Source organism: Myotis lucifugus, unplaced genomic scaffold (genome assembly GCF_000147115.1).
Source record: "Myotis lucifugus unplaced genomic scaffold, Myoluc2.0 scaffold_190, whole genome shotgun sequence".
Taxonomy (NCBI): Eukaryota; Metazoa; Chordata; class Mammalia; order Chiroptera; family Vespertilionidae; genus Myotis; species Myotis lucifugus.
The window spans coordinates 1,838,046-1,865,343 of NW_005871238.1; the positions used below are offsets into that span (position 1 = coordinate 1,838,046).

A 27,298-nucleotide genomic window follows, 5' to 3' on the forward strand; every position below is an offset into this window, starting at 1 on the left:
TGGCTTCCACTGCCCAAGAATGCTTTTGGAGAACACAATGGGACACATATGTGGAGGTTAGTGGTGGTGGTACTGGAGATTTGGAGCTTAAAGTCAGGCATAGGGTTATTTTCAGGTGCAGTGGAGCTATTCTAGGTTGCCAGTCACTCTCACACTGGTGCCATGTCTGAGTAAGTTATTAGTTCAGTTTCCAGGAACAAAAGGAGATACCCATGCCAGTAAGTAAAAAGAGTCAAATTTTGTGGCTGTTTTTGTTGAATATCATTCCGTGCTTTATTTCAGCAGCAAGGGCCTTGGTCTACTACTCCCTCCATGTAAGGGCAGACCTGGTTCTTTTATGCTCACGGACGGAGTTCCTATCTACCTGTTGAGCCACCTCTGGCTTGGGCCCAAGTTCCAACAGGCGCCGAGCAAAGGTGGCAGCTGTTTTAAAGTTCTTGAGCTTGAAGAAGAGGTTGAGGGCTGTCCGCAGCACCAGGATCATGTGCACGGGCTGCAGGTTTGAGTGGGTGAAATAGGCTGCCATCTGGTGGACAGAAAGAGGAACACATGAGAGGCTGATGCTACTGTTGAGATAGGTCACGCATAGCTGGTACACATGCATTTAAAAAAACCACACAAATAAAAACAGGACTGGTAAAAAGCAGGGAAGTCTTCTGCTTCCTAGGTATGGAAGACTGATGAGATGAGGAAGAAGGGTGGAGAAATGCATTCTCTTCTCACAGAAATGGGACCAAATTTCTCTTACTCCCCAGATTGAGATCTGGGTTCAGACGTAATGGAGGAAGAAGGGAAGGAAAACTTTTTACTGCTCAGAGGGCCACAGATCCTACCTCACAGGTGCGTTTCTGCTGCTCCAGACTCTCCTTGGGCAGCTTCTTCCTTTCTATCTCCATGGACAAACCCACAATGTACTCTCGGCAAATGGTGATGAGCTGTTGGGCCTGAAGCAAGGGGCAAAGGAAGATCATGGTACAGAGGCAGGAATGGGGGGGCCCATGACTAGGACAAGTGGGAGACCCCTCCTAACCTCTGCAATCTCCTGTTTATTGTCCACAACAAGGAGCGGCACACTGAGTAAGATGGAACGGAATTTTTCCACGGCCTCCTCGAACTTGCCCACTGTGGTGAGCTGGTAGCACAGTTGCAACCGTTGGATGAGGTCATTAAGTTTCAGGCCCACAGCTGGTACACCATTCTTCAGCCCTGCATCCTTCCTGAAAATGGAAAAGCAGGAAGAAGATAGACAATAATTAGGAGCCCACTGGGACTCAACTACTTTTTCTGGCGACATAATCACTGTGAAAGCAGTAACCAAACCTCATAGAGTGCCACGCCAAAAATCTTACCCTATCAGGAAACCCCAGCTTTGGAGAAATTGTGACTGTCCCTGAGGCTACCACCTGAAATATCTAAACCATGTTGGAACAGATAAAAGTCAGGAACAAGGGGCCTTACCAATTGCGATTAGGGTAGCCATACATGGAGGGCAGGCAGGGCAGAGCCTGGTAGGTGGTGCGGCCTCGGGCGTAGGTCTGCATGAACAGTTGCTTGTAGGGGCCAAACTGAGTTACCCCCACCTGGTCATGAAGGAGCTGAAATACAGGAAGAAACATAAGGATGTTTGCCACGTAAAAACCAATTACCTTGGGCAAGGTACTTAACTTCTCTGTACTCGTTTCCTCATCAGTAAATTACACGTACTTATAGGACCTACCTCATTTAACAATACCTATTAAAGCATTTTGGACAGAGCCTGGCACACAGTGAATAAATGTTAGGTGTTACAGTTGTGGTGGCTGTTATTATTGCTATTGAACACATGCTTAGTGTTCAAAACATATACCTGTTCATGAAGGGAAGCTTACTTCACTGACGTGAGCCAGAAAGCAGGCTATAAAATGAGTGGAAGATGGCTGGAAGGATTCACCTAGGAGATTACTAAGCCAAATGGAAAGCAGGTAAGAGGAAGGCCTTTGAGACAAGTTTCCTCAGTCAAGACCAAGGGTTTCCATGGTAAATACATGCCTCTGCCCTTGTGGGTGGGCTAATTTCCATTTGGGTAAGGTGAGTCAACCATCTCCCTGGGACTCTGGTTGAGACACACTCAACAAAAGCCAAAGTTACTTTAAGACTTACCCTCATGGCGGTTTCAAAAGATCCTGCCAGGATGTGATCAACTGGAAGCTGAGAGTTATTGCACCAGGTCTAACAAAAAAAAAACAGAAAACCCAAGCCCAGTGAAATCTTGTTCTTACTCTTCCCAAACTATCCTACTCTGCATCAATACTCCTGACACATCAATCAATGATCGCCAGCTCAGAAACACTCATCCCCACAGGGCTGTCTCCCTGCTTACCTGAGTTGGGCTGGTTCCCTTGGTGGGGGGCACAAAGAACCCATCCTCAGCCCCACCAGCTGCAGGGGGTATATCCTACGGGAAAAACAGTGAGTCACTTTTTTCAAGCATTCTGTCCTGATAAATCTTAACAGAGCATGATACCTGGTTCCCAGTCTCTATTGGAGAGGAGGGGTTGTGGTTGTGGGAAAAGACACTCAAAATGGGAGCAGCTTTACAAGTAACAAAATGATACACCAAAGCGTGCTGACAAAAAGCCTGCTGCCTTTTCATAAGCTGCTGCGGGCACAACCCTGGTTATCTCATTCTTTCTTCTTTCAAATGGGAGACAAAGCATCAGATTAGGAGGGTCTAGACCCCCTTCCTTCTGGGGACCTCAGGACGGGGTGGTGATGGTGGGGTGAGCAATAAGGCCACTGGCTTCCAAAGGGAGAAGAGTGAGAACTTTACAAGGGTAAGAATTCCACATACCAGCTCAGGCGGGAGTTCCAGATCTTCTTCTACCTCCCAGCCACCTCCTTCTTCCTGTCCCTTCCCAAGAGCGTCATCCCCCAAACTGTCTGAAGCCTCCACAAACCCATCTGTAAGAAAAGCCCAAGCTCAGAATAGATCCTGGTAGTGACAAAATCTTAGCCAAAGAAAAGCAAAATGTTGAGATCCTTATTAGTCCATGGTTTGGAACCCTGCAGATCTGCCCACAGCCCACTCCAGGGGACACATCTGCTCAGACCAGTCCTAGAATAGTATTCTTACCTTCATCCAGCTGCAGCTCTGCATCCTCTCCCCAGCCCTCAGTACCAACAGTGTCAATGTCAATGTCAGCAGCCAGTGCTCCTCCCTTCCCTGCAGAGGGAAAGGACAAACAGAAGCTGGTTATAGTCAGGCAGGTGTGAGATGTGGCCTCCTCTGCAGGCAGCTGAATCCTTACAAAAGCAAGTGATAAGGTTCTGTCTCCTTATTGTTTTTGTTCATTATTTATAACTAGAGGCCCGGTGCACAAAAAAATATATAAATTATGCTTTCAGTAGGTTTCATAGAGAGAGGGAACAGAAGAGAGGGAAACAACTGGCCTTCCAGCTACCAAAAACTGCCTCTTAATCATTTTTTTAACTTACCAACCTTTGGCTACAAACTTTAGAATTTCTCACTGAGATCTTTGCTGAGTTATCACTATAGTGTGCACAGGGCATGAGGACATAGGGTTGGTTAGAGGAGCAGAGCTGGGAGCAAAGTGCCTAAGGGTGTACTTAAGCTGTAAGTCAGGAGAAATGACTTAGTAGACATATCCAAGAAGACAGGAGGAGAGTTAAGGGTGGGTGTGGTGGCAGACATCTGCATATACCCACATGACAGAATTTGAGGTAGCTGAATTTATACTTTTAACATTGTACGTCATGAGTGATAAAATACTCAATGGAGAGTATTACTATATATATGGTAAAACCTAAGGAAATACACCAAAATGCTAGTAGTGGTTGTTAGAAGCATGAACTAAGACATCTCTCTTTTTCCCACCTATTTTCCAAATGTTAAGGATCTCATAACGGTTTTTAGATTTTAAAACACTGTATACCGTAACTCTGGCATCTCAGTGCTCCATGAGGTTTCATACAGAAAAAAAGGACAGATGAAAAGGAGAGGAGAGCCGATGGTATTCCCCAGGACAGTTCTCCACAAAACAAACAACAACAACAATATGGGAGCAGTGAGCACTTACCCTTGCTGGCAATGGAGCCTTCAAAGAACCCTTTGGACACAGTCAATAAGGGCCAATTGGTATCCAATGGCATGATAGGTGCAGGTGGCTGGAGCAACTTGGCGTTAGGGTCAATATCTGGAATCTGAAAGGTAGAAGATTAAAAGCAAACAACTCTCAGGAATCATGTAGGGGATAGTTATAGACCCTCAGATAGGACAGTGACATTTGTAGGTTTAAAATGCCTGGCTGGTGTGGCTTTGTGTCGACCCATGAACCAAGAGATCACGGGTTCGATTCTTGGCCAGGGCACATGCCTGGCTTATGGGCTCAATCCCCAGTAGGGGGAGTGCAGGAGGCAGCCAATGTTTCTATCTCTTTACCCCTCTCCCTCTAAAAAAAAAAAAGAAAGAAAGAAAAAAAAAATCAATAAAAACATATTTTAAATGTCCCAAACCCTGCCTGTGTTTCTCAGTGGTTAGAGCGTTGGTGTACACACTGGAGGATCTCGGGTTTGATTTCCGGTCAAGGACACGTACCTGGGTTTCAGACTTGATCCCCGACCCTGGTTGGGGTGCGTGTGGGAGGCAACTAATCGATGTGTCTCTCACATCAATGTTTCTCTTTATTTCCCCTCCCTTCTACTCTCTCTAAAAATCAATGGAGCCCTAACCGGTTTGGCTCAGTGGATGGAGCGTCGGCCTGCGGACTCAGGGGTCCCAGGTTCGGTTCCGGTCAGGGGCATGTACCTGGGTTGCGGGCACGTCCCTAGCGGGGAGTGTGCGGGGGCGGCTGATCGATGTTTCTCTCTCATCGATGTTTCTAGCTCTCTGTCCCTCTCCCTTCCTCTCTGTAAAAAATCAATAAAATATATATAAAAATAAAATAAAAAATAAAAATCAATGGAAAAAATATCCTCATTCCTTGGGTGAGGCTTAATAAAGAACACAAACGTCCCAAGATTTCAGAGTTAATCAGACACACTCATGTAAAGACTCACTGTCTCCTTCTCTGGGTCAAATGTCTCCTTCAGGCTCTCAGCTTCTTCATCTAAGCCATGGGTAGCAGCTGTGAGATAAGCCAGTGACTCTGTAGAGAAAACGGACTGTGGTTCAGGTACATCCAAGTGAATGCTGCTGAGGGCAGGCAGACTCAAAGATGCCTCCCCAGTGATCCCTGCCCCCAGGTATTCAAGTCCTTGCATTATCCCACCCCCTTAAGTGTGGGCTGGACTTATTGACTTGCTTCTAATGAATAGAACATCATGGCAGAAGTAATGAGACATCAATCCTGAGATTAGGATACAAATACTGTAACTTCCATCTTGGGTGCTCTCTCTTGTTCACTTGCTCTGAGGGAAGCCAGCTGTCGTGACTTGCACTATGGAGAAGCAGAAAAATGCCATCTCCCAGCCAATAGCCAGCGGGGACCTGAGGACTGCCCACAGCCATGTAGTGAGTACAGGAGCGGATCGTCCCCCACGTGAGCCTTGAGATGTCTGCAACGTTGGCCAACACCTTGATTGCAGCCTCATGACAGACACTAAGCCATGTTGCATATGAAAACAGTCAAGGTTTGTCTACTAAGTTTGGGTGCAATTTGTTACATAGCAACAGAAAACTAACACAGTTGTTATCTTTAAGATCTATCATTAATGTTGATGAGAACCTGGGAATCACTGCTAACTCCTCTGTTAAACACCCTACATCCAGTCCTTCAATAAATCATGTTGATTCTACCTTTATATACTAAAAATCTGACCATTGCTCACCCCTTCACTGCTAGCACATTGGTCCAAACCACATCTTGTACATTTCTTGTTCCCTAACGTATCTCACATGCTAGTACAATACTTGGTATATAGTGACATTTAAAAAATATCCCTGGAATATATAAACAAAAAATAAATGAGCAAAACCTCATTGAATTGAATTAAAAGAATAAAATTCGAATGGCATCTAACCAACTACATTAACTAGGGTGCCTGCTCTAGGATCTTTTACAACTTCTAACTTGTCCATGACTATTAAATATGGTCCTAAGAGTGCTTGGACAGACTGAATATTCTGGCTGTGCCTCCATTTGGCTTTGAAGAAAGTCTCTGAGCGTGGTAGGAGCATACTGTCTCTTCTGAAAAACTGCCAATGAAGGCAAATCCCTCTCTATTACACCAGATAACTCACCATGAAGAGAAAATACTTCCTACGGCCCTGAAGGAACAGGGGAGTCTGGGTGGATACTTACTCTGCCCACAGTTCTTCAGGATCCGCACCCGTTCTGACACATCACCCAGGTACAGGGCATTCTGATAATGGCCACTCATGTCCTTTCGGATCTCAGCTGTACCAAGTCAGTAACAGACACCAAGTTAGGTCTTCTCTCTTAAATTCTCTCTCTCCTCTCTAGCTTCCTCCTTCCCCCAAGGACCCCTCTTCCCATCCTTAGTTTCTGGGGCCTCACCAATCTTCATCATCTTGCGAAGTTTCTCTAAGTTGCCAGTGATAAGATAGAGGAAGGAAAGTTTGTCAAAGTTTTTGGTGCGCTGATAACACATTTCCACAATCTGGTGGTTCCCCTGTAGCAAGGCCACTTCTCCCAGCTTTTCCCAGCAGTTCTTGTCATCCAGTGCTTTGGCTGCTTCCAGAGCAATCTAAAGAATCCCCAGGGTCAGAGTTAACAGGATGGGCACTGTGGCTCCAAGCCAGGGACTACAGTCAGTGTTTGCCTCTAAATACACCTCCCAAGGAACTTTCAATCACACCTAACTTGCAGCCTAATTGTACTGAAAATCCTATCAACAAATATAACCCCTATGGAGCCATGGATAGAAGAATTACATCACATTGTCATCAGAAATTTCATTTTTACAAAATTACTTCTTAGCAGTTGTTGATTCCATAGAGCCAAATCTTTCTTAGCTATGTTACTAGTATTTCCTACTTGCCAAGTCTGAAGATCCACAGGGGCTTCAGGAAAGAGAGAAGAAATAATAAAAGAAGGAAGTTCTGCCGTAACTGGTTTGGCTCAGTGGATAGAGCGTCGACCTGCAGACTGAAAGGTCCCAGGTTCGATTCCGGTCAAGGGCATATGCCTGGGTTGCGGGCACATCCCCAGTAGGAGGTGTGCAGGAGGCAGCTGATCGATGTTTCTCTCTCATCGATGTTTCTAACTCTCTATCCCTCTCCCTTCCTCTCTGTAAAAAATCAATAAATATATTAAAAAAAAAAAAAGAAGTAAGTTCTAAACTGAAAAGTCTACATTCCTAAGCTCTCTCCCCATTTAAAAATAATGCCTATAGACTCTAGGGTCCAACATTTAATGAATACTCTTTCATCTAAGCAGCCAATCAGCAAGTCAAATGTCAAGAAAGTAGATTTTTCTAATCCCATGCTATCTTGCCCCTATTCTAAATTTACTGAATTCAGACTAACTGAGCATAAACAGAAGTGCTGTGGCAGAAGCAGATAGGAAAAAGTAGAAATGGGCAAATAGCAACAGAAAGATGGTTATAGCTAACAACTAAAAAAACAAACAAACCCAAATTCTATTATACTTGCTAAAGAAGCATAATAATGCCCAGAATAATGCCTTCCCAATGCCACCCTAACCCTTACCTTCTTACATTGTTATGGAGCTTATAACCACATTGTTCTCACCTCAATGTTTCCACACTCCAGTGCCAGACTAAAGCGAGTTTTCTCGTCCTTGACAAAATGCAATGCCACTTCAGGATAGCCCTTCTTCTGGAGATAAGCAATAATAGACTGGCCTACTAGTTTGGCATTTCTTACCATGTGCAGTACCTAGACATTTGGGGTGGGGTAGGGTAGGAAATAGAGATTACTTATAGGAAAAAAGGAATGCTTCCCGCCTCAATACTCCTAGCATGTTTTCTTCTTTCATACCTCATCATATTTTCTGTTGATCAGGGCCAGCTTGAACTTGAACTCGGTAGGATCAATGGTGAGCACACGAGGACGACACTCCCTATCTAGGCAATATACATTGTTGCCCTTCACCCTTGTGACATAGATGGGTAAATCCAGAGTTCGAATGATCCCATAGTCCCTAAGAGGAGTTAGAGAGCACAACTTTCAGTGAGTGAGGGGGGAAATCCAGCCTATAAAGAAATGGAACAAGCCTAGACACAGCCTTTTATCTTCTCATTAACCTTTTGTCTAGTGCCATTTGCACAATGGTATAGATGGGAAGTGATTCAAAATAGAGCAGAATTAAATGCCATGCTTATTTATTTTATTCTTTATTATGAAGTGGGAAAGATAGAGCAAATAGTATGATTTTTCTTCATAAACTATTTAGGAGTTAACAGACATGGCAATAGGAATCCGACCTAAAAGTTAACTGAAGTTCTGATATATAATCACTAGGCCACTATGGATAATTAATTTCTTCCTTATAAGGTATAAGAGAAAATAGAAGAGAGATAGATGTGAAGAGGTCTGACACACAAAGAAATGATAAAAAGCATAAAATATTTTAAACTGAATGAAAACACTTACAAAATTAAAACTTACAGGTATAACTAACATAATATTTGATGGATAATTTATAATGTTAAATGCATATGCTGTATTAAAAGAAATACTAAATGCATATATTAGGAGAAAAACTAAAAATTAATAAGCACCCATCTCAAAAAAATTTTTTTTAAAGTTAAGCCAAATAATGTACTTAGAAGAAAATAATAGCCCTAGCTGGTTTGGCTCAGTGGTTAGAGCACCAGCCTGTGAACTGAAGGGTCCTGGGTTCGATTCCAGTCAAGGGCACATGCCCAGGTTACAGGCTCGATCCCCAGTAGGGGGCGTGCAGGAGGCAGCTGATCAATGATTCTCTCTCATCATTGATGTTTTTTATCTCTCTCCCTCTCCCTTCGTCTCTGGAATCAATAAAAATATATTTTTTTTAAAAAAAGAAAATAATAAAGCCAAAAGTAGAAATTAAGAAATTGAAAAAATACAATAGAGAAATTTAATAAAGGCAAAAGGTGGATAAAACTGATAAAACCTCTTTGAGACTAGTTAAGAAAAAAAGAGGTCTGACACACAAAGAAATGATAAAAAGCATAAAATATTTTAAACTGAATGAAAAGAAAAAGTTTACAAAATTAAAACTTACAGGTATAACTAACATAATATTTGATGGATAATTTATAGTGTTAAAGATACTGAGTCCCCTATACCTCAAACCATACACAAAAATAAACTTCAGGTAGATGGACCTACCTATAAAAGACAAAACTACAAGAGAATAAAAAGAATACCTTTATGATCTTGGTGTCAATAAAGAGTTTTTAAATAGGATAAAAAGTGCAATACCCATAAAGGATAAGATTCACAGATTCAACTACGTTAGGAACTTCTGCTCATTACTAGTAAAAGTTATCATAACGAGAGTCAAAAGACATGCCACAGAATGGGAGGAGATACTGATATCTGTAATACATAGCCCTGACAAAAGACTGATACTCAAATACAGTTGACCTTTGAACAACACCGGTTTGAATTACGCAGGTCTAGTTACACAGATATTTTCAATAAATACTGTAAATGTATTTTCTCCTCCTTGATTTTTTTAAATAAAATTTTTTCTCTAATTTACTTTATTAAAGACTACAGTATATCATACATATAACATACAGAATATGTGTTAATCAACTTATTTACATTATTAGTAAGACTTCTTGTTAACAGTAGGCTATTACTGGTAGTAGTTAAGTTTTTGGAAAGTCAAAAGTAAGCAAGGAATTTCAACTTCGTGGGGGGGGGGTGCCCCTAGCCACAGCTTTCAAAGGTCAAATGTATATAAAGAACGCCTACAAATGATCAAGGATAACTCATTAAAAAGAAGAAAAAAGGACGTGAATGGAATTCAAAGAAGAGGAAATCCTGACGGATGGCCAAATGAAAAGTTGCTTAATCTTATTAGGAATCAGAGAATAGCAAAGTAAAATTATAATGAGATATTGTTACACACCCACCAGATAAACAAAAATCAGTCTGACAAAGGAAGGTGTTGGCCAAGATGACAAGCAAGGAAACTTTTATAGTACAACCACTTTGGAAAGCAATTTCATATTACCTAGTAAATGTAAAGATATGCATACTCTATGACCCAGCAGTGTTTGCTCTGGGTAGATACCTAAGAGAAATATATGTGCATATGCACCAGAAACATGTAAAACAATATTTAAAAGAACATTGTCCCATATGGCCCAAAACTAGAAATCACTCAAATATTTCTCTAGAGCAGAACTGATAAAATGTGGTATACTTATATAACAGAATATTATACAACAATGAAAATAAATAATATTAGAGCTGCATCATGGATGAATGAATCTTAAACAAAATATTGAACAAAGCAAAATATGAAATAATATATTCAGTATGATTTTATTTACATGATGTTCAAAACCAGAAAAAATTAAGTCATATTATTTTAAGACACAAACTGAGTGGTAAAAATCACAAAGAAAAGCAAAGAAGAAGTTACCATAAAAGTCAGAATAATGTTATCTTTGGGTGGAGAATGAAGGGGGTTGTCATCAATAATGACCATGTGGCAAAGGGCTTCTGGGATGTCAGAACTGTTCTATTTCTTGACTTGGGCAGCAGTTGTACAGATGTTTACATAACTATTTGCTATTCTCTCTCTATAAAATTTGTATAATTTTCTATATTTGTGTCGTATTTCACAATTCTAAAAGAGAATGTTCGGATGCCCCTAGCACATGTATGTCTAATATGTTAGACAAAACTTTTCCATGAAGAAAGTTCAGGGAGGAGTTCAGTTATATCTCTTGAGACAGGACAGTGATTTCAAGAAGCCACCTTCTCCCAATCTGTATCTTAGATAAGTAACTTACCCAGTGGTGACAGCATATTTGATGTGGTTGCTTGTGGTATAGATAAATACCCCACTCTCATCCCAGGCCCCACTCTTGACACGAATGTTCTCATGAATGTTACACAGAGCTTCCAGTTTGCGGTTACAGATCACAATGGCTGTAAGAGGCAAAGGGGATGAGTGCTCTGCCAGATAGGGTGAGTGGACTTGCAGGGATAGGGAGGGAAGGACTGGTTTCCACATCAGGGTGGATATAATGCAGACTTACCATGTTTGGCCAGTAGAGCTACATGGGACATGTCTGCTGACCAGATAACATATTTCACCTTGGAAATCTTCACAGATGCCAGAGTTCTGGGACCGAAAGAGAAGGGCAAACATGAGTACACCTGATTCCTTTGTCCCAGGTTAAGACCTACCTTCTTCCCATCTCCAAATTAATGTAAACTTCAATTTCTTAAAGAGTACCAAAGAGACATTCTCTGTATTGTAGCTTAGTGACTTAAACATTTTAGCTCGCACTGTACACTTCCTCCTTCTTTAACTCCCTCATTAATGTAATAATACATAGCCTTATTTCCATTATTAGGGATCTGTATATGTCTGTTTTTACCACTTGACTATAAGCCCCTTCAAGTACAGAAACTGCATTTTTCATCCCTGAGTCCCTAGCATTCTACACCCCAAGAGCATTCTTTGTTCAGGTTGGTGTTCTAAAAATAAATATGCCCCTTATTATAATGTTATGCATATGTACAGGATGGAGAGTCACACAGGAGAAACACAGCTTGGAACTGTAGCCCCAGAAGTGATCAAGCCAAGAGGCAAACACACTTGGGGGAAAAAGCTCCCACTAAAGACGTCTACTCTCCCCCACTACACGCCTGTCTGCTTAGGGGCACCCGACACGTTACCGCTTCTGCTGCACGTCAAAGAGGGTGATGGACTCCGCGTCTCGAAGCAGGAGGTTGCCTGTGCCAGCGTAAAAGATCTCGTCACAGTTGGGCACCTGAACCTTTTTGGTGATTTCATTCTTTAGATTCTTGATCAGAAGCTGAAATGACAGTTAGAGGGGGCTTAAGAGAAGTGTGTGTATATAAAATGACAACAGCTGACAATGCCCCTCGGCCATGGTTTCTTAGCTTCAATAAACGAGGCTTTGTGTGTTTTTTCCTGACCAGGTTAACCAGCAGTCTTGGTAAACTCTCCAACCCAGATTCTCTCCAAGGGCCCTGATAGCTTTTTTTATTTTCTGTTTTGTGTTTTTTTTCAACTGAAATATCCTGAGAAGTCCAATAAAGTCTTAATTCCTCCATCAACCAAAGAAAGAGAACAGTGCTTCTGGGCTTAAATTTGTTAAATATTTTCTTGAGAGAGCTTTGTTTATATTGTTTAGGGCCTATGACATTTTAAGTACCAATGGAGGCATTGGTCAACTCCTCATCTAGACCATCTTTTTCAAATTTGATGTTGTCAAGGGTGACTTTAGCTTGGTTCTTAAGCCCAGGGCCACAGTAACCCAATCAAATCAATTTTAAGTCCATTTTTCCACAGGGGGATTGGGATAGGGCTAAGGATAGAGGTAGAGCTGATACACAAGGATTACAGCTGCTTAAGGGAGAGTAAGGGGGGGAAAATGCTCTTTATTCTGCAATACAAAAGCCACTGCTATCATACTCCCCAAATTAGGTTCCCCTTTTAGTCTTGACTCACCGAGTGCATCCGATCTAGGACAGCAAACCGATTTCGAGCAACCCAAACAGCTGTCAGGCCCGAGGATCGTTTCCCTTCAGGAGCTGAGAAGAACAAAACCAAAGGGCGGGAGCATGTGGTGAGCCACTGGCAGGTGACAGAGTCAGGTGCCATGGAGCTGCCAGTCTGGCTGCCATGTTGGCTTTGCCAGTTCAGCTGCTTCATAACTAATTCAGCCATAACCGGGGGCTGTTGTCAGTGACTTTCTCCCACCAGTCCCCTCCAAACTCCAACCTCTACCCCTGCCAAGCCTCTTTTCTCTAGGCCAAGTGACTGCATTTCAGCCAACATCATGTACTGGCAGAAGGACTGCCCATCTCGGGAGGCAGCACACTCCATCAAGCTAATGAGCAGGGCCGCGCCGGCCAAGCTGTTGGCACACTGCAAGCAGCCTGCCAGTGTCATAGGACCTCCTATCTCCACAAGCTGCAGTGGAGACAGAGCCTCCTCCCCAGGATGCAGCTGCTCTGCTGCTTTTAACATGCAAATGCAGACCTCCTCCTAGAGCAGGGCGGGCAGAGCACTCCAACAACATCTATGCTGGGCAGTACTTAGCACCAAGTTGTTGCTCCAAAGACTTCTCATTACTCTGAAGAAAGTTACAAAATGTTCCCCAGTTCCCAAACATTTCACTGGCTGATTAGAATTCTGCAGGGCACTCCACTCTCTGGAAAACTTCAAGAAAGATACACCAAGGAGTGTGCAGCAATATTCTCTGATCTATTAGCATCAGCAGAAAACTGGACAGAATGTGCTGGCCACCCTTGCTTTTTACATCTTTGGCGCCTGGGGGGAGGGATTCGGGGGGGGGGGGGGGGGAGACAGGCTCTTTACAAAACTAATTCTTACAAAACTAATTCTTAGGACAGCCTACGCTCTCACTTTCTAGGAGCCAGGGAACCTCACTATCCAGGCTTTCGGTCTTCTTCCTCTCAGCTGCCTACCACTGGAATGCACCTTTACTTCTTTACTAATTATCATCTCCCTCAAAAGATGGAGAAGAGAAAATAAAAGTGGCAAGACGAACTAAGGTATCTTAAACTCAATTCATTGTAAACACATGGCGGGGCGGGGGGAGAGCAAGGGGTGAGTAGGGAGGGATCAAATCACAAAACTCAGTCAAAAATGGCTTAACTGATTAATTTATAGAAGAGACTTTGCTTTATTAATACCAAAGACATATAGGCTTTTTCTTTTCTTGCCATAACCACAATAAGAACAGAGCTAGAAAAATATTTCTCAGAATGTGTTGATGGGGTCTAAACTACCATGAAAGTATGCTAGTACAAGTGGGGACCTGAGGAATAAACCTGACCTATAAAACAACCGGAGGAAGTGCACTGACAGGAGCATCAGAAAGACTCAAATCTATTCTGACAATGTTTTGTCAGCAAGTTCTAATAGTAAGGACACCAACAAGATATGGTGGTGATGGAAGAGGTAGGCAGGGGTCTCAGCTGGATCCTGGAATCCCTGGTGGAATGTGGGGCTGTTAGCAGCCTCATCTTTTTGACAAGCAAAAGGAAGCAAAGCGGATCTGGATGTGGATGGGGAGCATAAATCCCTAGTCCCAGGATGAGACATTGCAAGATTGGAACCACATTTTAAATAAATGAAATTTCCAGGGTGAAAGTCATATCAGCTGGCAATAAACTAGGATGACATGCTGTGCTGAAAGAGAATATGGAGAGTTTCTAATAACCAAATTATAAAATATATATATCTAGCTGGAGTAATAAAATGGAAGAGGAACATGAATATTTCACACCATGGTCGCCTGTGATGCAATTGTTAGTGCCACCTGCCACAGCCCTGAGTGATGTGGCCACAGCCCGAGGATGGAATGTGAAAAATTCAAAGAGGAGGGACGATGTGGGAGGGGAGAGCTGAAAGTAGAGTTGGGGAATAAAGAGAACACATACCATCAGGATTCTGAGAGTCAGCATCCTTGGGGATGGTGTATAGGTCATAGGTACTATTCTCTAAATTGCTGGCTCTCTGTAGAAGGAGAAAATTAAACTATTAGTAAGCGGCACCCAAGATATTAGTTTATTCTGACAGAGAAAACAGTATGAATACACAGACAACAACATGAAACTATACTTTTCTCATCCTTCACCCCAATGGCATTTGAATATCTCCATAGCTAAAACTTACAGGGCTTGCTGCCAAATAACTCAGCATTCCTGTTACTTCATTTTTCTTTTATCCTCCAAAGATGCAGATATTACTTGCATGAAAACAAGGACTGCTCTCTATTCCACAAATTAACAGACTAAGACCCCAATATTCCAGTGCCCCAACTAAGTATACTCATCAACTTAAAAGTGTATTTGAAGGGAAAAAAAGAACATAAAGGACTTTAAAGAAAATTGCCAGGAGGAAGATATGGGACTGTTAGATATTGAAAAATAACTGGAGCCTGGCAGGTGTGGCTCAGGTGGTGGAGTGTTGACTTATGAACCAAGAGGTCATGGTTTGATTCCCGGTCAGGGCACATGCCCGGGTTCCGGGCTTGGGCTCGATCCCTAGTGGGGGACATGCAGGAGGCAGCCACGCAATGATTCTCTCTCATCATTGATGTTTCTATCTCTCTCTCTCCATCTCTCTTCCTCTCTGAAATCAATAAAAATATATTTTTAAAAAAAAAAGAAGAAAAAGGACTGGATTAGACACTAGAAGTCATATTGGGAAAGACAGGTCTCATTTTTTTAACTTGGCAACCAGGACTCTAAAATTAGAATGTCATTTCTTTTTTGAATTGTATGGCAAGAAATGAGGATGATTCTACTTGATGACCCTGAAGACAACCGCACTGAGAGGAACTCCTCTCAAAGTCAGCTCTATTATTTTCACGCAAATGGAGGGATCAAAATAAGCATCTCTCTTTCCTAAGGTATAACCTTAAACATTCTCTCAAATTATTTTTAAGGGTTTGGGTCATTCATTTTGATGCTCCATACAGTTTAGAAGGCATTAGTTAGCCTTATGAAAGATAGAAGTTCACAAACCCTTAACATGTTTATGACAACTGAAGCCTACTTGGTTTGAGCCTCTATTTTGGGATAGTCCTCTCAAAACTTCTAAGAATACATTAGAGATTCCTATGGCACAAGAAAGAGACCTATGGGAAATGGGGAGGCCCTAGGAGCACTCGATGGTTACTTACTGTACACAGTAGGACAGCATTTTCTGCTGGATTGTATGACATATTGAACACTGGAAACTTGGAACCACTAGAAATATATAGAGAAAATAGGAAAGAGGCATAAGGATAGAAGGAAGAAAGAATTATTCCCACACCTCTTACTTACCTAATCTTTACACATATACTTGTCACTTTCATAATCAGGAATAAAAGTAAATAAATAGTGCATCTATTCCCTTTCTTCCCTTAAGGTTTGGGGACTTCCCTATCTCAGCTTTGAGCAAACAGTATTTAAAAAAAAGCAAACCCTACTACAAGTCAAATTATTCAACAGAAGTCAGGGTTAGCACTACTGTAATAAATAGGATTGGTTTTCCTTGAATACAAATTCCAACACATAATTTTGCAGTGGACACCACAGAGTAACATGTGATTTGTCTCTGGTTAATTTCTCCTGTTCCTATAAACCCATCTTTTTATGGTAGTCATGCTAGAGGGTCGTTATCAAGCCCTCATGCCAAAGTTTGCCACCATGAATGTTTCAGCGTGATGATGCAGCTGGCTCTTAAAGAGGACTGTTCCTTTTGCCAGGCATCCCAGAAGTTATTGTATTTTCAGAGTTAAAGAGTTTCCAGAGACATATATCTAGTTTAGAGTTGCATGTATTTTGCTAGAAAGCAAAGAAGAGTTATAGATATGCCAAATAAAGGCAACAAGGCCTGTCATCAAATTGGGCTACTCTCTACTAGGAAGCTTTCTCCTGCTTCCAAGAGACCTGGCAAAGTGTGGCAGTACGATTTCCTGCCCACAGGGTCACTAGCTTCTCAACAGGGGAACTCCCATTCCCCAAATGGCTATCTCCTTGTCCATCATGCTCTTGGGGTTTAAACTGAACAGTCTCAGCCAATGGGGGTTCAATCTGTGACAGGAGATGAGACCAAAACGTTGTTAAAAGGACTGAGTTCGGTGTGAAGTGAAGAAACAAGTCTGATTTACCTCCGCAACTGCATCACAGCTACATCTTTAGAGCTGTTGAAATCCAACTGGCGTAAGAACCGGTCCTTGACATAATGCAGCATATTGCCGTGAACAGCATAGGCTGGCCTTTCCCGTTCTAGTTTAAACACAATCATGCCACCATCATGGCCTGGGGCACAGAGAGAAGAGAGGAAATAATTAGCTGAAGGCAAGAGGGAAAGCTGGAAACAGGAGATATATGAAGATAAGGATTATATATGTATGCTAAAAACAAAGTTAAGACATCTAAATGCATGTTATTTGCCTGAATTATCATGATTCTTGGACTTTTTATTCAAACAAATTTCTGTGAATCCTTTCCTGATACATAAGTCCTTACCTAACATGGTTGATAGGTTTGCAACTTCAAGCAAAACGATGTATAATGAAACCAACTTTATCATAAGGTAATTGCTATAAAGAAAAGTTAAGTTGCCCTGGCCGGTTTGGCTCAGTGGATAGAGCGTCGGCCTGCGGACTGAAAGGTCCCAGGTTCGATACCGGCCAAGGGCATGTACCTTGGTTGCGGGCACATCCCCAGTGGGGGGTGTGTAAGAGGCAGCTGATCAATGTTTCTAGCTCTCTATCCCTCTCTCTCCCTCTCTGTAAAAAATCAATAAAATATATATATATATAAAAAAAGTTAAGTTCCTACAGCATCTTAACATTATAATAAAATGCTGAACAAAATGATATTATTTTTATTTGAGGACCTGCAGTACTTTCTCACACTGTTACATTTAGACATGCCTACTTGTGTTCTCTTAACACTTTGTGCAAACCTCCATATAGCACTCACCCTACACTGTAATTGTGTATGTCTACCATCCCCATGATGCTATGAGCTTCCTGAGGGGAGGAATTACAATAACTTCCATCCTCCCCGTGTCTTAGCTTATAATCCTATATAATAAAAGCCCAATATGTAAATCGACTGAATGGGGGACCAACCGGTCACTATGATGTGCACTGACCACCAGGGGGCAAACGCTCAATTCAGGAGCTGCCTGCAGGCCCCAGGCCAGCCAAGGTGGGTGCCAACGGGCCCCCCAGCCCCCATCACCCTGCCAGTCACCCCACAGATCGGCCCTGATCTCTGGCTAGGCCTAGGGACCCTACTCATGCATGAATTTCGTGCATCGGGCCTCTAGTAAGAACATAAACATATTTGCTGAACAAACAGATGCTAGTTTTGAAAGCCTTTGTGGTTTTGTTCTAGACAAATGTTTTGCTTTTTTCCTACTGGCATCATCCATCTCTTAGAGAAACCTTCAACTTTTGCCCTACAGTCTACTCTCCACGAAAAAGCCAGATTGTGTCACTTCCAATGGCTTTCCCTTCAGAGTAACATGCACAGTCTGGCCTGGTCTTACTTCCTATACTTAGCCCCTTACTCACTGTGCCCCTATTGGCATGTTCTTCAAACATGCTCAGCATCTCTTACATCATGGTCTTTGGTAATCCCCACACTCATTCCTCTCTTTCTTCCTTACTTTTGCTTAACTTTCCTCAAAGCTTTTTCACTATATATTGTTATGGTCTAGCTGTCTTCACTGCAAATGAAAGTTCCATCAAGTAAGGGACATAGGTTTATGCTATACCACCAGCACCCACACTAGGGCCTGACACTAGTACGCTTTTGCTAAATGAATAAAACTCAGCTTCTAGCTCCTCAGTCTAAGAAATCCATGTGTCCAGTATTACACTCCTAAGCCTCCTGGAACTAATGGGCTTTACTGTTAAATGGCTCTCGGTAAAGAAAGAACATTGCAAGAATTATACTCCAAGAAGGTATGAAGGAAAAAAGCCTCAACAACATGGCTCTGAGAATTCTATTTCTCCTTGTCACCCTACTATGCATTTACTGGAGACAAAGCTAATGGAGAATCAAACTTTGAACTAAAACAAGGAAGTAAAAGAAAAGATGAGGCCCTTACCTGCTGCAAAGAGGTTAAGGTTGGGGTGGGCAGCTAGGACCCAGAAACGATCATGGTCCCTACGGAAGGTCTGAACTCCAGTTCTAGGAAAATAAAAGATGCACAAAGAAAAATATTAACTTCTGAGGAATCTTCAGCCCATCCTATATAATAAAGAGCTAATATGCTAATTAGACCAGAGGGCAGAATGACCTTCTGGAATGACCAGTGGGCGGGGTGCGGGGCCGCAAGGCAGCTGGGGTTGCTGCAAGGGCCAAGGCGGCAGCCGGGGCTGCTGTGAGGGCCAAGGCAGCCAGGGCTGCGAGGGCCGAGACCCTTGCACGAATTTTGTGCATCGGGCCTTTAGTCATATATAAGAGTATTGAGTGGTAAGCCAAAATGTTAATTTAAATCAGTAACAGTATACTAAATATCCTAAGTAAAGGTAGTCATGATAAAATCTACCAACCCCCCTCCCCAAAAAAACAGAAGGAAACTCCAAACAGACTCTATTATTTTGATATTTCAATTTCTCTATTTGTCACAATTTTCTACTATACTGCTTTCATTTCATATTTCTTATTTTTCTAGCTACAGAAGAAAATACTTAAATTTAAGAGAAAAAGAATACACATGGAGATTTCTATTTGATAGAAAACTTGTAAATGTTGGTTGATCTTTAGGTCCCTTCAAGATTTCATCAAGCTTCACTGTATTGTACTTTGCAAATACTGTTTTTAACAAACTGAAGGTTTGTAGCAACCTGGCACCCGGCAAGTCTATTGATGCCATTTTACCAACAGGCTCAGTTGATGGTTAATATAACTTTTATATGCACTGGGAAACCAAAAAAAAAAAAATTGTGTTTCTCGTTGTATTGCCATATTTACTTGACTACTGCAGTCTGGAACTGAACCCACATCTCCAAGGTGTGACTGTGTATGATCTGACTTCTTTATATGCTATATGCTGAAGACAATGAGAAACAAACATAAGTATTCTAATTTAATTTTTAAAAAGAAAGAGGGTAAGAGAAAGGGGCTTCCCCTGGGTTTGATACCACTACATCATAATCCCCTTACCGTTTAGACATGTCCCACACTCGGATACTCTTGTCCTCGGAATTACTAAGGATCAATTCTTGACGAGGGTGGAAGACAGCACAAGACACGTTGTTGTAATGGCCCCGGCAGGTATCAACCTCCCATGCCTTTGATTCTGAAGGACCCAAAAAAAAGAGGTCATTTGGGATTTGGAATTATGACATCCTCTAATCAAATGCGAAGGTATACTACAAAGTGTAAAATTAGCAACTTCTTTTTAATAGGGCAATTCTCTTCATTTAAGCCTCTGAATCTTTACCTATTTATTTGTTCTTATATTTTGACCCTCCTATCAGTTATAGCACATTTTCTCCATTATTATTTATTCCCTTACCCTGTTTTACTTGTCACTAGCTGTCATTAGAAATCTACACTTAAAACCTATATAATCTTATTAACCAATGCCAGACCAATAAATTTAACTTAAAAATAAACATTTGTTGAATGAATGAATTCCTACTTTTCACTGTGTTCATACACCTCAAAATCAGGATACCATCACAAGAAAACAGGGAATGAGGAAATTTTTATGCTCCTGGGATTAACATAACCATCTAAGGCAGCAGTTTCTCAACCTGTGGGTCGAGACCCCTTTGGGGGTCAAACGACCCTTTCACAGGGGTTGCCTGAGACCATCGGAAAACACATATATAATTACATATTGTTTTTGTGATTAATCACTATGCTTTAATCATGTTCAATTTGTAACAATGAAATTGGGTGTCACTACAACATTTAGAACTGTATTAAAGGGTCGCGGCATTAGGAAGGTTGAGAACCACTGGTCTAAGGTAAGAAAATAGGTCTCTAAGTCCAGAAGACCTGGCTACATCACCTTGTTGGCCAGCAATCAACTTAAAAAAATGTATTTTTATTGATTTCAGAGAGAGGAAGGTAGAGGGATTGAGAGATAGATACATCGATGAGAGAGAAACATCAATCAGCTGCCTACTGCACGCCCCCTAACTGGGGATCAAGTGACCTGACTGGGAATTGAACCATGACCTTCTGGTTCATGGGTCGAACTCAAACACTGAGCCACAACAGCCTGGCCAGCAAGCAATTTTTGAATCATGGTAATAACATCACTGTTCACTAACCATTCATGCGCCAGATCTTCACCTGACGGTCATCTGCCCCAGATACAATAAGGGGCATAGTGGGGTGGAAGGCAGCCCAGTTTACTCCACGATCATGACCCTGTGGAAAAAACAAGGAAAGAAGTGGTTCTTCTAAAACAGCTTTATGTCCATTACTCAAAGCAAACTAATGAACCATGCTGATGGTTATAAAATGTTTCTCTGATTTTTATTCTTCATATGAAAAGACTAAAGGGACTATTACTATATCAATCTATCCAATATTATCCCCAAATTCTAATGGGAGTTCTTCTATTCCCATATTCAGCTTCATTTGCCATATACTGCCTTGTTTTATTACCTGTCTATTTATAAATTTCAACTAACTATAGCATCTCAAGAATAAAGACCAATTTTATAACTTAACTAGAGGCCCAGTGCACGGATTCATGCACTGATGGGGTCCCTCAGTCTGGCCTGCAGGAATAGGGCCGAAACCGGCTCTCTGACATCCCCTGAGGGGTCCCAGATTGTGAGAGGGCGGTTCTTGGGTGACGCACCCCAGGATCGGGCTCCCTCCTCTCTGGTTCCGGATGCATCACCCGAGAACTGCAGTTGCCAAGTGACTGCAGCTTGGCAGCTCCTGCTTTGAGCGTCTGCCCCCTGGTGGTCAGTGTGCGTCATAGCTACTGGCCGGCTGGCCAGTCGCTTAGGCTTGTATATGTATGTAGATGAAAAAATTCTCAAAGTATAGTTGGAAAATTGGATAATAATCAAGATCCTTTTTGGAAATCTGCAAGATCAAAACTATTTTCATAATAACACTAAGATATTATTTGCCTTTTCATTCCTATTCTATCTTAAATGTAATTTTCCAGAGTTACATGCATATGATGCCATTGCTTTGATGGCTAATGGAATGTGTACTTATATATTTTATATTTTATAAGTTCCTGGTTTAATTTCAAATATGGTAAAAATTGACATCTATAACTTACATTAACAAAGACTATTTGGGGTCAATAAGTTTTCAGAGTATAAGAAAGTTTTCAGCCCAGCCAATGAGGCTCATGGTTGAGCATCAACCCATGAACCAAGAGTTCACTGGTTCGATTTCTGGTCAGGGTACATGCCTGGGTTACAGGGTTGATCCCCAGTAAGTGGCTTGCAGGAGGCAGCCGACTGATGATGTTTCTATCTCTCTATCCCTCACCCTTCCTCTCTCTCTAAAAAAATCAATAAAAACATTTTAAAAATACCTTCAGATCACAAAGTTTAAGTGCTACTTATTTTAAAATATATATATTTTATTAATTTCAGTGAGGAAAGGAGAGGGAGAGATAGATAGAAACATCAATGATGAGAGAGAATCATTGATCAGCTACCTCCTGCATGCTCCCTACTGGGGATTGAGCTCACAACCTGGGCATATGCCCTGACAGGGAATCAAACCATGACCTCTTGGTTCATAGGCTGATGCTCAACCACTGAGCCACGCTGGCCAGGCAAGTGCTGCTGATTTTAAGATATATTATATCCTATTTATATAGTTGTACTCTGAATTGTGACATAATCATAAATAAGGTAGTTTCAAAATAGCAGCATTTTTGAGAGATACAGTGTGGTGGAAAGTACGTGTGTTTTGGAATCAGAAAGATCCAAGTTCAAATCTATTTACTAAATACACATGGACTTTGGAAAACTGCTTAGTTTTTCTAAATTTCCATTTTTAAATCTTATTTCAGCAAAATTCTTGGATCTCAATAACTCTGATTAAATCCACCACCACCACCAACCCGTCCTCCCTTACGAGAGAATGGGCTCTGCTTTGGGATGGTGAAGGAGCCTATGACAGCTCTCTCCCTCTTGGCACTGTTTTTATAAGGTAACATAATTCTCCCTTACGTGGCATGTAAGCTTCACTTCTGATGGCTCACCTACTATTCTATTTCCAGTGCCTCAAAACAGTGCTCAGTAGTTAATAAGCACTGTATAAACCTTTGTTGAAGGAATGAACACATGAATGACACACTGTCACTATTTCCCTGGAAAACAGCCCAAACCCAGTGATGGCTGTAAAGAGAAGTACCTCCAGTACATGCTTCACCACTGCATCCGTAGTTCCAAACAGATCAACCCCAGTAATTCCTCTCACATCCGACTCCACTGCGCCAGGGGACAAGTTTTTTTTCCTTAGACCTTTGAAGGGATAAGGAGTGGGATGAAAGATGTAAACATAATGTTACCAAAAAAAGCACAGTAACAGAATCACAGAAGGCAGTGATAGGCTAATTAACATTAACAAAAAGGAAGAGAGAAAGAAATTTAGAGAGACTGAAGAAGAGATACTCAAGCCGAAACCGGTTTGGCTCAGTGGATGGAGCGTCGGCCTGCGGACTGAAAGGTCCCGGGTTCGATTCTGGTCGGGGGCATGTATCTTGGTTGCGGGCATATCCCCAATAGGAGATGTGCGGGAGGCAGCTGATCAATGTTTCTCTCTCATCGATGTTTCTAACTCTCTGTCTCTCTCCCTTCCTCTCTGTAAAAAATCAATATAAAAAAAAAAAAAAAGAAGAAGAGATACTCAAGAGCTCCCATATCTTTCTAAAAATGTTCAAAATATTGAAGTACATTCACTGTCTTCTTTTTTGCTCCCTTAACACTGAATAGACCCACTACTGGGATTTCTTCTCAGAGGACAATCCAAACTTCTACCACAGCTAAATTCTTCAACAAACCTCACCTCAAGAATTGTCTACTTGAGATAATGCTCATTTCTGTTCTTGAAATGTGGCCTCAAGAGGTAAACATTCAATTTCTACTTTTTCATTTTCAACTCTATGAAAACTATAGCAACTTTTCTTCTTTCATCTCAAAGAATTTTCAAAGAAAAGCCACTGGGGAAGGCTACAGATCAGTGTTTCCCAAACTGGGAGCTTTTAGGCAACTCATAGGGAAGTTCCAAAGGAGTTAAGGAAACTAGACCTATTAAATATAAAACAGCTATTTGGTAGAAGATACTGTAAAACTATAAACTATACAAAAAGTGTACTCATGTCTTCTACCTGCCTCTTGGGCAAGGGACAAAATAATTCAAACTGTCATGTCCCATTAAGCTCCTGCTTAAAAGACTGGTAATAGATCTGAATACATGTACTTTGCCATTAAAACATTTGGAGGCTAGTTTCATTGGGAGGAATTAGCCCATAATTTGAAAACAATGGAAAAAAGACACCAGGATAAAAAGATTCCTATTTGCAGCCATAAAAAAGAATGAAATTATGCCATCTGCAACATGATGGATCAAGAGGGTATTGTGTTAAATGAAATAAGTCAGAGAGAAAAGGGGGAAATGCCATGTGATTTCACTTAAATGTGAACTCTAAAAGACAAAAGAAACTAATAATCAGAACAGAAACATACTCATAGATACAGAGACCATTTTCAGGATTTCCACATGGGAGGGAGCTTGTGGGGATGGGTGAAAAACGTAAAGGGATTAAGAAGTACAAATTGGTAGCTACAGAATAGTCATGGGTATATAACGCACAGCACAGGGAATATAGTCAATAATATTGTAATAACTATGTACGGTGTCAGATGGGTACTAGATTTATTGGGGTAATCACTTAGCTTTATAAATGTCTAATGACTGAAACGAATATAATATTGTACATCACTATAATTGAAAAATAAAATATTAAAAAGAAAAAGAGTCATATTTGTATAGGATCCACATTTATGGCAAAACTACACTTATCTTTAAAAGCTAACTATTTGCATTATAGTCAAAATCAAAATTATAACAATATTACCACCTTACATTTGAAAAGAACTTTGTGGTTTTCAAAGCACTCTAACATATGTTATGTGATTAATAGTTTATAAATGAAATAATAGAACTGGAACTCAAATCATATCTTTTAAAGTATTTTTAGGAGGCAAAGACAAAAATGGAACTACCTGGCATTTGTAGAATAAAAATGAAATCTCTAACATAAAGGGAAAAATAAAAGCTATCACTGAAAATAAAATCTAAATAGTTTTAAGCCTAGATTTTGACACCTGTAGGAAAATATAAACATTTAAGTCCAATGATACTTATCTTCATTGTATCAGAATCATAATCTCTCTTCTATTATAGTGGCATGTAAACATCAGCATTGGAGAAACAAGTGCTTAAAAGGACACGGCAGTTTTAATTATCTTGTCTCTTGTCCAAGATGAGCATTCAGTCAATAGGAAAGGAGAAAGGAAGCCAACGCTTTAAAAAAAAAAGAAGCACTCTCCCAAAGCTTCATAAATACCTCATCACAGAGGTGCCTCCTTTCACTTATTTCACTTGTCCCTTTAATGGGATCTGTCAACTTTTTCTGAGTATGGAGTATGAAACAGATTGAAAGAAAGATATAAAAACAGATAGCTGTGAAGATCTTCGCCTCCAATAAGCTTCAACAAACACATGAAAAGGAAAAGCTGTATTACAGAATGAAAGCCTTCGTTGCACTTGCTTGTGATGGTTCAGGGAAAGGGAAGGGTATATACAAACAGATGAATATTTACGGGCAGTGAAAAGATACTTAGAAAGGAAATATTTGAGCCTTCGACAAGTCACTCACTAGGACTGGACAGATGGAAAATTTCTACAGCAGCTACTCAAATCCAGAGGGAGAAGAGGACACTCTCAGAATGGACCAGTTTGATGCATACCTCCCAGTGGGGACCAGAGGAAGTAGTAAGAACAGAGAGTCGGATGAGGACAGAATAATTTACTAGGATGCTGAAGGTAAGAAAGCAACCTCTCTTCTAAATCTATCTTTAAATTGTAAATACTTATTTTGCCAGGCTAACACAAAAGACTCAGATTAAGCTAAGCACCATGGGGCACAATTCTCATGGGAGAGGTATCAAGAAGACAGGTTTTCCTTTAAAGATCTGTTTACTTATTGCTTACCTGGCTCAGAGTATCCCCTTTCAGACACTCAGAAAAATTAGAATTCTGAAGAGTTCTCTAAATGTGAGGGCATTCATTTCCTGACTCAGAACTAATGTTTCCTCTCCTGGAAATATTAGCTCCAGTCCCTAACAGACCTGAAAGCTAATTCCTCTTCCCGTGTTCAGACTTACTGGAACTCAGGCTAAAATAACTGCTAAAACAGGTAGGCTGCACAGCCAGTGTGGCTCAGTGGTTGAGTGATGCATTAAGAGGTCACAGGTTCGATTCCTGGTCAGGCACATGTGGGCTCAACCCCCAGTTGGGGGCATGCAGGAGGCAAGCAATTGATGTTGATGTTCCCCTCTCATCAATGTTTTTTTTTCCCCTCTCTTCCTCTCCCTCTTTCTTAATAAAAACATATATGTTTTTTAATAGAGTATGCTTATTTCTGGAAAAGATGCAAAAGTCTAACCCAAAAGCTTCTTCTATTTGGTAAATACCAAAGCATCACTCTGGTTAAGGGGTTTTGGAAATGAGAACGGTTTTGTGTAGAGAAAAACAGTTAGGAATGGTTAAGAGAGCTTTAACATTAGTACAGCCGTCAGCACAAACTTTTCAATATCACAGATAGTAAAAAGAGCAATTGCAGTGTTATTAAATAGTAACCCATGCACTTAAAACATTTAAGAGCAAGTATAAACCCCAATTGAGGTCATACTCTCTTCTCTGATTTAAGGGCCTTAATTCTGATGCAAAGATGTTCCCTGGCCTACAAAAGGGAAAAAGACTTCTTGCCTTGAGCATTTCATGATCATTAGTGAGAATCCATCCACCTAACAGCCCAAATTGTCTTAGGCCACAGGGAAACCGCTGTGCTAGTAACAGGTGCATAAACTCTTTGAGCACCATAAGGCCCTTCTCAACCCGGTGCTCTAGAAAAGGATTAAGTCCTAGTGGTCAAAGCATCAATTTATGCACATAACAAATTAACTTTTTATGATCTAGAATGGCATTAGTTATATACCATTCTTGGAAGAACTGAGAAAACAGTCACTCAAAGTATTGGAGTAGCCTTAATTCTCTCAGAACCCCATCTGGGAAAGACTATTCTAAGTAACCATCCCTGATCAGCTGGAACAGCATGAGCTAGGATCCTACCCCATCGAGCTCCTATGTTCTGAGACAGAGAAAGCGCTTTGAATGTGCACATAGTGAAAACCCACAGCTAGGTTACTGGGACAGTGAATAATAAGCTCCCTGGCACTAGCAGTGAGGAAAGGGCACAGGTTCACGGAGCCTGTGCCTAACTCCTCTTGTTGGCATGGCTGGTCACATCTGAGTATACCTCACAATGCCTAGCCAGTCTGACAAAAACTGCAATGGCAAAAGCCCTAGCTGAAGAGGGTCCTACTGTCCTATCTCCAG

The 27,298-nt window shown here is 41.2% G+C and overlaps 1 protein-coding gene across 2 annotated transcripts in view; it reads right to left on the reverse strand.

Moving 5' to 3' along the window:
* Positions 1 to 27,298, reverse strand: part of COPA (coatomer protein complex subunit alpha) — a 40,917-nt gene that overhangs the window by 1,618 nt on the left and 12,001 nt on the right. Inside the window, exons 7-31 of one of the 2 annotated variants that reach the window (XM_006096908.3) lie at positions 23,027 to 23,136; positions 20,959 to 21,058; positions 19,838 to 19,973; positions 18,777 to 18,859; positions 16,819 to 16,969; positions 15,844 to 15,910; positions 14,597 to 14,672; positions 12,636 to 12,718; positions 11,837 to 11,976; positions 11,191 to 11,276; positions 10,942 to 11,080; positions 7,961 to 8,123; positions 7,712 to 7,858; positions 6,516 to 6,705; positions 6,300 to 6,395; positions 5,056 to 5,144; positions 4,077 to 4,200; positions 3,113 to 3,202; positions 2,831 to 2,940; positions 2,360 to 2,434; positions 2,140 to 2,208; positions 1,459 to 1,595; positions 1,031 to 1,217; positions 834 to 944; positions 365 to 526 (exon numbers count right to left, since the gene is read on the reverse strand). In XM_006096908.3, coding sequence (XP_006096970.1) covers positions 365 to 526; positions 834 to 944; positions 1,031 to 1,217; positions 1,459 to 1,595; positions 2,140 to 2,208; positions 2,360 to 2,434; positions 2,831 to 2,940; positions 3,113 to 3,202; positions 4,077 to 4,200; positions 5,056 to 5,144; positions 6,300 to 6,395; positions 6,516 to 6,705; positions 7,712 to 7,858; positions 7,961 to 8,123; positions 10,942 to 11,080; positions 11,191 to 11,276; positions 11,837 to 11,976; positions 12,636 to 12,718; positions 14,597 to 14,672; positions 15,844 to 15,910; positions 16,819 to 16,969; positions 18,777 to 18,859; positions 19,838 to 19,973; positions 20,959 to 21,058; positions 23,027 to 23,136 — 2,921 coding nt within the window. The remainder of the gene's footprint in view (positions 1 to 364; positions 527 to 833; positions 945 to 1,030; positions 1,218 to 1,458; positions 1,596 to 2,139; positions 2,209 to 2,359; positions 2,435 to 2,830; positions 2,941 to 3,112; positions 3,203 to 4,076; positions 4,201 to 5,055; positions 5,145 to 6,299; positions 6,396 to 6,515; positions 6,706 to 7,711; positions 7,859 to 7,960; positions 8,124 to 10,941; positions 11,081 to 11,190; positions 11,277 to 11,836; positions 11,977 to 12,635; positions 12,719 to 14,596; positions 14,673 to 15,843; positions 15,911 to 16,818; positions 16,970 to 18,776; positions 18,860 to 19,837; positions 19,974 to 20,958; positions 21,059 to 23,026; positions 23,137 to 27,298) is intronic. The other variant, XM_023760679.1, reaches the window with a different exon arrangement.